General features: G+C 38.6%; 1 protein-coding gene across 1 annotated transcript; it reads left to right on the forward strand.

Moving 5' to 3' along the window:
• The first annotated feature begins 4,042 nt into the window (after positions 1-4,042).
• Positions 4,043-5,912, forward strand: LOC110820367 (cytochrome c oxidase subunit 2). The gene is given in 2 exon segments (XM_022049812.2): positions 4,043-4,472; positions 4,474-5,912. Coding segments are annotated over 2 exon segments (822 nt in total). The 5' UTR covers positions 4,043-4,184; the 3' UTR covers positions 5,008-5,912.
• Positions 5,913-11,963: the final 6,051 nt, after the last annotated feature.

The following is an 11,963-nucleotide window of genomic DNA, read 5'->3' on the forward strand; positions in this document are numbered from 1 at the left end:
AAAATACCGCCGTGGAAAATTTCACAAACTGCCTCCGATGAGGCCCTTCCCGATTTCCATTTTACATAATTTTTTCCCCATTGTGATCACTGTTTTCTTCTCTATAGGTTGACCAGAGCAAAACACCCAACCGTAACATGAGTCGAAGGAGCCACCGCATCGAAGAGCCCCACCGCTGGTGAGTTTCAGTTTTTTATATTTTTTCAGCCAACCGAGGGTCCTAAGTGTGTTTTCTCACTGGAACGGATGCAAATTTGGCTGAATTCAGCTGAAAATGACCGAAAATAGCCAACTCGAGGTGGATCACTACCGCCGTCGTCAGAACATGACAGAGCCGCCGTGCTGGATTTTTGAAATTGGCCGAGTAGGCCTCGGGACTAATTTTGGGTTTATTTGGGACATTTGTAGGTACCTTAAGCACGTTTCAATTCCCGAAAAAAAATTCAGGGAACCAGAGACCGCCCGTAGGCGTAGTAAATCATTTAGCTTTTCGATGTCAAATCAAGTAAGGACCCCTCACCCTATTTTATATCATAGATTTAAAGTTTGAATAAATAATAAATACAGTCTTTTGTACAAATTAAATAGTTGTGCATAATTAATTACAGATTGCTAATGGAGCCCGAACTGGATATTGTTCTCTGTTGATTTATTTTATAGTCTAAAAGCTTGATGGTATCTGATTTATCTGCTTTGTGGTTTAAATGCATGTATTACTGGCTTACTTGATCACTGTTTAATTTTGGGATTTAAGATATGATTGCATTACCGGATGCATGTTCATTTGTTTATGTGATTATGTTTGATTTGGTAATGGGGACTAAGGTAAAACAGGAAAGGGGTGTGATCAAATAAAACAGATAAGATGACAGCCTCATTAGATATCCTCAGAGATGGTGGACGGACCGAGTTCATAGGAAACCCTACTGTGAACGTTGTCTCATACCAGACGGGGTATGGAGACTTGGTAATTTGGTGCTCATACCGGACGGGGTATGGGGACAGCCCGCTTCACCCTCATACCGAACGGGGTATTGAGGTTTAATGTCTTGGCGCTCATACCGAATAGGGTATGGGGACGACTCTGTAATTAAGACTGTTAACGAAAGGGGTTCACGTGTAGCGGGGACACCCCTACGGATCCCCATGGATACTAGTGGGCATGTGAAACCAGAAACAATTACGATTTAGTTATTGTTAATGAATATAAATTTATTATATGTTCTATGTTACTGATTGTGCATGAAGTTATGATCTATATGATATTATTGTCTTTATAGGTTGTTTTCATAAATTCCAAAATGGTAAGTGAACTGTAAATAATTTTACGATTGATAAACAAATTTGCTAAATTTAGTGCTTTATTAGTTGTTTTGATTTTCTACCAACCTTTACTTATGTGGCGGTGATATAATGTGATGTCCTTATTGGGCTAGTGTAGCTCACCCCTTATTTAACCATTTCAAATTAAGAGGACCTGGTTCTTGAGCTCGATCCGCAAGAAGATTGCGAGTAGATGCTAGATACTTTATATTTTCCTTTACTTTTCTCATTTCTCGTGTTTCTTTCAGAGAATTCATTCCGTGATGTTTGTTTAGTACTTTTAAGTTATTGTGTAAGGGATGTAAACCTTAACCTTTTATTTCACTTCCACACTTAAATTATTATATATTTCTTTTTGGATTTTTGGGGTCGTTACAAGCTCCCATACTCTCTTGCAACCTAAAGTCGAAAGAGAATCGCAACGTTAGCTCTTTGAATGAAACTCTACAACTGTTTTGCGTAGTCGAGTTCTCCTATAAGACTGTGATGAAAGAGGTTTATGTCGAGGGAAATAACTACTTAGTCAAGTATCTCTGCAGCTCTGCTTGAAGAAGATTCCCTTGCAACTTCATCTACTGAAATTTACATCTTACAGAAACTTTCATCTCCAACTCTAAACTCCAAGACTGAACTCCTACTCTAGCTACTACTTTATGCCCCTCGTCTTAGCTTCTCTTACTTAACATAAATTCAATAGTTAAGAAAGGAACTATTTATGGGAGTTCTTTACTCAGAAGAATCAAACTCAGACTGAGCTTCATTGCAAATCCTGCGAGCATCTTCTTCGCACCTCGACTTTGAGTTCCTAGTCGCATCTTCAAACTTAGATTCGTTCCTTTTCTCAGATTCATTCCACTCCTTTCTCTTTTACTTCTGTGCTATTCTGTTACCCCCCTCGTCATAGTCCTATAATGAACCTTTCCCCTCTTCTCCTTCTTGCTAAAGATCTGGCAGAAAGGGGAGATCCCCTTGCAAAGAAAGAAGGTTTAGCTCCTTGTTGAGGAAGCATCCAATGTAGCTTCTTCTGCGAACTCTTCTGCTGCAGCAAAAGAGTTTCGATCTTTAAGATTCGATGCAACAAGATCCACTCTTTCTCTGGCTCCCTTACTTGAAACCTTTTAGTCAATCTAGTCAGTTAAATAGTTTTCAACTTTGATCCTTTCAGCCCTAGTTTCGCTGTAAGCCAATGCCTTTAGTCGATCTGGTTGTTAGTCTCCTTCCTCTTTAGTCTAGCTGATAGCTTTTCCCTTGACTCGCCTCTATGCACCTACTTTCTGAAGTAAATATTCTCTCTTTCCTCTAAGTCGAAAGCGAGTTCCGTTCCCTCATTTACTGCTTTTCAAGAAAGATATGCCCCAGTATTAAATTAAATAAAGTAGGGTTCCAAACCTTCCACGGCAAGTTTAGGCTTAGGAAGATTTTCTCTTTGTTCCATCTGTGAAGTAGATTCAAATTCTGGTGAAGGGAAGAGTTCAACTCCGATAGCTATAGGCCTTAACCCCAAACTCAGAAGATATCCCAACTTCTCTCTCGCTACCGCTAGCGGTCAAGCTTCTTTTGATATGGAGCTTTCTTCGGATTATCTTGAGGTCGGGATTGAAGAATCTGACAATGGCTTAAGCCTTTAGCTACGGCTGTTGAGGTAAGTCAGTCTTTAGTAGCCTAAACAAAATCTAAACAAACCTAACTGCTGGAAGGCAGGAGTCTTCCCCACCGAAATAGTTATTCTCGGAAGGAGGGAAATGACATAAGAGGGGATTCCCACTCTTTTCTCTGATATTGATGCCACCTTAAAAACTATATTCTCATAAGTTTCCTTCTTAGTCACCAGGGACAAATATGATTTTTTATCCCTAAAGGGGGAGATAGGGGGCTGAAGGAGGGTCACATAGAATAGCTAGGGTGCAACTCTTCTACATGGTTAGGTTTTTCCCCACGGAAGAGCTCCGCTGTCACCTGAAAGACTGCAATTAGCCTATCGGATAGAACTATTTATGAGGATGTGATTACAGTAAAGAATTCATGGATAAAAGATGCACATAGGTTGGCTCACCGTTGTTGGTTGTTATATTATAAATACATATCTGCTAGCGCACCTTTCATTCAATATCTCTTTCCCCGTCTGCTCTGTTTGAGATGGATCTTCCCGCTAGCATTAAACCCATGGCGCTTCCCCTTTTTCTTTCTTTCATTCGTTTTAAAAATGAGGCAAGGATTGCGTTCAAGGAAGTTGATTGATTAAAGTGAAAAGTTACTATGTATTTTCTTTTCTTATTAAGATAGGATTAATTAAAGAAAGTCATTCATACCATAATCTTTCAATCAAATACCGCTGGTAGATCTTGGTAAGTAAGTATTAGTATTATATATATATTACATCTGTCTCTTGCACCTCTCTTTTTGTATGTGCTTTAGCCCTTATTTCTAAATTTTTTATAGAAAGAGAAAGAGATTCATCTTGCTGATGTGCTTGCTCATTAGATTGAGTATGTGGTAGATACTTTTGACCCAACTGCTCTTTGCTTCACCAAATATTCTGTTCTCTTCTATTTATTATAGAATCATTTTTAAGTCACTTCGTTAGTGTTTCGAGAAAGCAAAAGATTGACTATATTAAACAAGCAAGCACGAAAATAAAAGCTATTATTTTCATATAAGTAATGGCCCAGTACATTGGAAGTTCCTATGTATAAAGATTGATTCTAAAAAAAGTAAGAGTTCCCTCGGAATTGTATCCTCCCATTGCTCTATTGGAGATAGCATGCAGCCCATAATGGGGATAGATATATAGAAAGTGTGCAGTGAGGGAGGTAGTCAATCTTTACTTAACTCGACCCAAGCTTGACTTAGTAGCCCCAGCAATGCCCAAAGACTCCCATGCCTTTCTTGGTTGGACCAACCTAACCAATAATTTCTATCTTCTTGAATTGGAAGAGTTAGAATCAGTCTTTCTTTCTTTTTTTGGGGGGGGAGCAGAGCAGTCCAAGAACGAACCAAAGCAAATGATTGTTCTAGAATGGTTATTCCTCATAATTTCTCCTTGTGATGCAGCGGAACCATGCCAATTAGGATTTCAAGACCCAACAACACCTATGATGTAGGGAATAATAAACTTACATTACGATATCTTTTTCTTCCTCATTTTGATTTTTTGTTTTCGTATTACGGATCTTGGTTCGTGCTTTATAGCATTTCCACCATAAAAAAAATCCAATCCCGCAGAGGATTGTTCATGGAACTACTATCGAGATTCTTCATACCATATTTCCTACTATTATCTCGATGTTCATTTTTATGCCATCATTTGCTCTCTTATACTCAATGGACAATGTAGTAGTAGATCTAACTATTACAATCAAAGCTATTGAACATCAATGGTATCGGACTTATGAGTATTCAGACTATAACAGTTCCGATGAACAGTCACTCACTTTTGACAGTAATATGATTCCAGAAGATGATCAAGAATTGGGTTAATAATGTTTATTAGAAGTGGAAAATAGAGTAGTTGTACTAGCCAAAACTTATCTAGGTATTATTGTAACATCTGCTAATGTACCTCATAGTTGGGTTGTACCTGGTCGTTTAAATCAGATCTCTATTTTGGTACAACGAGAAGGAGTTTATTATGGTCAATGAAGTGAAATATGTGGAACTAATAATGCCTTTACGTGTGCACCATGAAACATAGGCGGACTGCTGAGCCCACGTTAGCTCAGCCGCACCACCTAGGGTGCAAGCCACCCGAGAAGCAAGCTATTACAGCGAGTGGCTGGAGTTGTAGGGAGCTGAGGAGCAAGGTAGTAGATAAGATAGAAGAAGGGGCCAAGCTCCCGGTAGATTAGAGGAGATAGTTAGGATAACAAACTTGAAATGCAGAGCCCGAGCGGCTGGCAAACGAGTGGTTAGTGACCAATAGCGCCCTAGTTGATGGCATTCCTCTTTGCGGCTAGCACTCGAGGAACCACGGGGCACTCTATACAGAGCAAGAAATTTTTAGGGATAAGATGCCTATGTAAGGACCTCAATTCTCATTAGGAGATCGAACCAAGGACCTATGGAAGTCGAGGCTATCCCGTCCCCATGGGCAACATAATTGTGTCCTGAGGGAGGAATTTAGAGGCCTTATAGTAGCACAGACTTCTTTTTCCTTTTAGGTCATGCGAAGGGGGCCAGCCCAAGATCGTACTCTTCCTCTACAAAGCTAACAGACGATCTCAACGGCTAAGCGCCACTCTCTTTCTAAGTTGTTCCAGCTTCTTTATGATTTTATCCTGCGGTGAACAAAAAAAGAGGGTCGTCTTGGCAGAAGGAGAAAAACCTACAACAGTAGAGACTACTGACCCTGTTTTTGTTCTTAGCTGTCTATTAGGAATCCGGGAAGCCTGGAATCTTAAGAGGGATCCCTCAAAATAAAGAAATGTGGGCAGGGCTTCCACAAGAGCCTCCCCTCGTCCTGGTCAAGACAGATGGGAAGGAGCCCTATCAAGTAAAGGCCATAACCAGCTTCTTTCTTTATGTACGTACACCTTTTGTTCAGGTTAGGGCCACCCTTCCTCCTATTGATCCGTCCATGTCCAAACTTGTCTTTCCCACCCAGAGGACTTCTTAATTCTTGCAATTCCCAGCCCCCTTAACTTCTTTTTTTTATGTGTATATATATATACTACATAACTAGGCTTCCAAACCTTGTTTTTTAATATAATAAAAAGAAGCTCCCCTTTATCAAATAATAAGGATATGAAGTCCTTCCTTCAGCTGGTTTTGGCTTGCCCTTTGTATAGGTTGGAGTTATGAAGCTTACTTTATTATGCAAGAAATGAGAAAAGAGCTTTTTCAGCTTATTGCTCGCTTTCTCGCTTCCGATAGGCGAAAGGAGCCTAACTTACGGTTTCCAAGCCTGGCGCAAAGCGAAGGGATTGGATTTCACCTATGATCAGATTAATAGCAACCATAGTTCAATTTTCTCATGGTGTTGTTGACGTTGTTGAAAGTGAAATTTTAAGTAGGCCTTGCTTTTTGGAGCTGCTCCCAGCTCACACTATAGTGGAGGAAGTGTTGTGAAGAGCTAAGAGTGTGAGTAGTACGAGCTGAAAGGCTCCCATACTATTTTGAGGGCAGGGGGCGCCAAACAAACCTGACCCCTATCTATCGTCGTAGAAGCTGTTCCTCGGAAAGATTATGGTTCTTGAGTATCCAATCAATTAATCCCCCAAACTAGAGAAGCTTAAGCGAAAATGAAAGAGTAGGGTGAGGGAAAGGGGCGGGGGGAAGAGCTAAAAAACTTTAGAGGCTTCACTCGCTCACTCTAACGCTCGTTTAGTAGACAGCGAATGGAGTGCATAAGCCCTTGATGAGAGAGGAGCCAGTACTACACGAGCTTTGTCTACGAAGCAGAGCGACCTCGTCTTGCTTGCTTCTGGCAAAGCTTAACACACTAGAAAAAATAGGCTTATATGGTAGGAAGACTACTTTCAGGCCAACCACTACATAAGAGTGATAGCGAAACCAAGCCGTATAAAGGTGGGCAGCCCTTATAGTAATAACAAACGACCTACTTATAGCCTCTTTTCCCCCTTTTTTTAGGGACTTCAACGGGTCTTACAAGCTCATAAAATGGCAATTCTTCATGTTTTCTTCATACAGTGGGAATTCATTCTATTACTTGATTGACATTGACATATATGTGTACCAGACCGAAGAAGAAAGATGTTAATATACTTGATGTACCAGCCAAGCCAGCTCGACCGTATACAATATAAGGAATCCTACTTTGCCTCAGATAGAAGAACAATGGATTGAAGAGGACAGTACCACTGGGAAGGGAAGCCTTACATAGATATTGATTTTAACAAAGGAATTGAAAGCGGTTATCAGAAACCAAAGAAGAGATGGAATTCAAAATGGAACAGATGACCAACCCACAATAAGACGAAATTGAATTCCAAATTCCATTCTTTAAGATGAACTAAAGGGATGTCTCTAAACAGCCAAGGCCAATAGCAAGCAGGAGTAGTACTATCTGCCTAGAAAGATTCATTCGATAAAGAGAATGCAAGTAGGCAAGAGATCAATAGACACAGAAAGAGAAGACCAAAAGGAGCAGAAGGCACTCAGTTGCTTATGTGAAATAAAGAAGCAGCAAGTTACACTTTTACACTTTCCTGAAGAAAGCTAAAGGCAATAAGATGAAAGATGGGATGAGATGATAGCCTTAGCGCAGAAGATCAATCATTGAGCCTTAAGCCACTACCGAGCAATAATGGAGGATCATAACACTTGAGAGATGATCCCTACTAGAAAAGGTAAAGACAATACCTCTTGTTGCGATAAATCAAGTTTAAATAGCCCATTCATCAATCACATTTTCAGGAACACCAGTTAAAGAGCCATCAGACCCATGAAAGTCTCCTTGTTTTACTAATATACACGCCCTTTGCCAGGATTTCTTTCATCAAGCAAAAGAGGGGCAGTAAATGGAATGAACTAAGCAAGAGATCAACTAACCAAGAGAATGAACTAACCCCAAGGGATGATCTCATATTTAAATCCAAGGCATGGTTTCATTGAAAGTTTAGGGCCAATACAAATAAGAAAAAACATTTTTAAGGGGTATGATCCCAGGATAGATTATCAGTAATTGTGGACGAAGCAGCGGGCATACCAAAAATGGATTGTCAGGAATGATAGATGGAGCAAGGATGCATAGTAGGCTTAAAACACGACAGAAGTAGGGTGCACTAAGGCTGAACTTTCCTCTACTACTCATTGGAGCTAGCATACGCAATTTTCCGTTGAAGGGTTCAACTATCAGGGCGGCCATTTCAAGTGAGATTCATTTTCCATAGTAATGAGCCTATGCCTATTTCATGACTCCCGAAGAGCTCATCAAAGAGCTAAGAGATGAGAAAAGGAGGAGGTAAAATTTCTTTCAACTATAACATTTATTAAAATATCTTACAACACTTAATATTACAGAAAATTATAGAGAATTTGGTAAGGGGATAGAAGCACATCTTGCACCCGATATATCAACAAAGCAGCTTGAAGCCCTGCTACTCGCGTATACTGGAAGGGAAAAAGCAGGCCAATTCACGCATCTTTTATAAAGTACCAGAAAAGCCCTATGAGCTCACTTTCCATTTAACGAAAAAGAAAAGTAGGACTTGTGAAAGTCACATCTTTTACTAATATACACGGGCTTCTAAGAGGATTCTTTAATCAACCAAAGCCTAAAACAGAATCCAACATTTCTAGCACTTAGAAGTTGAGAGATGTTCCATTCTTAATGGTAGAAGAAGGATGCAAGTTGGAAGGACTTTTGTAAGATATTCTTCACTTGGACAGGAGATGGAGCATGCTTAGCGTCAGAAAGATCCCTCTACATGGGTGTGCTATAAAAGACGGAGAAGAACAGAACTAAACGGATTAATTCTTTTGACTGATCATTTCGAGCTTTCAGTTTTTTGGATTGCTAACGTGGTTCGATGATGTCGATGGAAGGAACCACTGAAGATTCATCAAACTTTGATCCCCTAAAGGTAAGTACGTAGGCTATAGAATACCAAATAGAATAGAATAAAAAATAGAGCTCCTTCGGCTGTAAAAAGCTATTGTGCTTATTTGGTCTATCTGCTACTCGGCCAGCTACTGACCTAATTGGGAGCTTTTCAGCCAAGGTCATCAGATTTAGAGGCCCTTTCCCAAGGGTCCAGATCATTCCATTGGGGAAAAAGTAGGAGTCATCCATATATAGATGAATAATACCAGTGGCATCTAGGATGAAGATGGGGAGTGACTAGGTTATAAGTCAGCAGTAGTGTTCTCATTTCCAAGAAGACCTATATCTGGGAGGAGAGTTACAGAAAGAGGTACTTATTCCCCTCTCCACAGTGCGGGTTCTAAGACTAGGCGAAGATCAGATATTAAAGACAAATCATTAATTCCTTTGACCATTTATTTTGAGCTGAGCATTCTTTTTGAAATGCTAACGAGGTTTAATGAGGCCTCCTCTAGGAGCCAGCGGAAAGGCTTTCAAAGGTAGGTGCATAACATAGGCAAACTCATAGGATAAGGCTGTGCGTGTGAATCCCATCCTTTTTATTCTATTTATATATAGAGCTACTCGACCTATTTGGAAAGAGCTACTCTAAAACCTATTATATTGGTCACTTTTTAGTCGAAAAGCTTTCAGTTCCAGAGATCACTTTTCTCAGGCCAAGACCATCAAAATGAGAAAAACCACTTCTCATTCAGGAGCAGTAAATGAAAGATGAATTAAGCGGTCATCGAGATCTTTACAAAAAAAGCATTACAAAAAATTCAAAGCCATGAACAAGGGGATTTTCTAAGAAGTAGAGCTAAGCGATCTATTGAATGAAGGGCAGGAATGAATGGACTGATTGATTGCCCCAGCTCAAAAGGCAAAGGGGAATATCAATCTTGAATAAAAGAAGAGCTATCATCATGGAGATAGACCACTTACCAGAAGAAAAAAAAAAGAAATAAGTTCTTTGCTTTCGAAAGCTTGAGTGGTGCCCTTTCCCTTTCTACTAATTGCTTTGGTTGCATGCTTTCGCACATAAGAAAAAAGGCTACTTTTAGCTTAAAGGATTGAGCTGTCCCCCTAAGTCATTGCATTGATAGAGATGAGTGCCCTGGTTCCTAGCCTTAGATGTCTTGCTTTGAATAGAACTAGTTGATGAGCCAAGCACTGGAGCAAACTTAACTTCTGATCCTCGTTTTCTTTTCTATGGCTATGGGCCACAAAGGGTAGAGGAAGAAAGGGAAAATCGAGACTAGAGGTTAGTGCTTTCTCTTTGTAAGAATCTTGTTATCGAATCTACTCCCGGTGGTTAAGTAAGGGTAGTAGGATTCGACTAGCTTGATAGCTTGAACATGATGAACTCTAGGCTAGTCTTTTCTCATGGTGTCGACATTCAATCATACATATACGAAGTGTGCTGTGAATCACCTTAGAGAAAGAGAAAGAATAACTAATGATTGCTAACAGATGTTATGAAAGAAGTGATAGAAGGAAGGAGCGAAGCAGCTCGAACGAATGTGAGAGGAGCGAAGAATCCATATCTGAATCTGAAGGGTATTAAAATAAACTCGAATATCTATTTATGAGCCTTTCAATAATACTAATCATCTACTTATTTAAATTTGATATATAATTGTCCATTTACTATTTTTTTAACGAATTATGATAAATGAATCAAATACGCTTAAGTTAAGCATATTAGATTGAATTACTAATGAGATACATTACTTTAATATTAGTCATCCCATCAAAAGAATTTTTTTTTTTTAAAAGTGATAAAATGTTATATAACAGAGATAGACTTTAATGATAGTTAAGACTTTATAGTCATTTCAATAAAATTTTGAGAAAATTTCTTTTGCCTGTTTTAGCATTTATATAGGATATACTAGTTTTTTACACTGAGACAATCTTTGACCATGCACCATTATTTGGTTATGGCTTACTACCAATATATTTAATAATTTTATCTTTATCTCTCAAAAAAATTTAATGATCTCATTTTTATCAAACCCAAGAATTTTGAGTATTATGAAAAACATCCAATTTTTTAATAAACTATTATTTTTCAAGAAATAATATATGCATATATTTAAAAGAAATCTAATAGCATATCATTAGTTTCTACTAAATCAGATTCTTTATTTCATTTATTGATTTTAGTAAAATTCTCTTAAATAATAAGATTACAATAAATCAAAAAATAAATTCAAGGATACCTCATGCTTTTTTTTAAATATACTTTATACGTGTATATTTTACAAATATAAATATGCCCACTTAAATAATATGTAGCATTATTATTAGAGAATTTTTTGGAGAGAAAAAGAATATACAAATATTCCTATATATATGTATATATCCTCTATTGTCCTCTAGTTCTTCTCTCACTAACTCTAAAGAGTTTTATTTCTCTTCTTTAAAACCCAAGCTCCAAACACAAATTTTCAAGTCTAATCATCGTCTGTCATACAATAACAAGTACTTTTGATAAGAGCATCTAATACATGGCCACGACAAAACCTGAACAAGAGACGACTAGTTAGAGAACCTTGTTGTCCATCACCTCCACGCCCAGAGCCTCTGCAGATGTTGCCGCTAGCACTATAGGAATTTTTGTATTATGTAGTCGAAGATGGCACGGGCATCTAGATAGCAATCAAAAGTGGTGATCAAGCTTGGGCCGTTAATAAAATCTGCATAATCGTTAATCAAGAGTGATGATTAGGGGAGATTAGGGCTATGTATTTTGCATATAATAAATGCAGGTGCGACACTAACAGTCCCTAAAGCGACACTTATAGCAACCAAAGTAGACACAAGAGATGGATTCTGCATTTTGGATCTCTTCTACACCCTCTACAAATTTTGCGACTTGCCCTTTCTTCATCAAGATCACAATTTATCTTTTAGAAACACATATATATGCAATACGCAACATAAGATGTAGTGGATTTGCACATGAATAAATACATATACATATACAAAATAAATAATAATAAAGGCCTCTCGTAAGGCCAGTTGAGGCATCTCCAACTTTTATTAACCAAAGCATCGTGGTAGAGCCTGTAATCTCTTGTTATGTAGAGGCAAA

Source organism: Carica papaya, chromosome 5 (genome assembly GCF_054855325.1).
Source record: "Carica papaya isolate Zhongbai chromosome 5, ASM5485532v1, whole genome shotgun sequence".
In the NCBI taxonomy this organism is placed as follows: Eukaryota; Viridiplantae; Streptophyta; class Magnoliopsida; order Brassicales; family Caricaceae; genus Carica; species Carica papaya.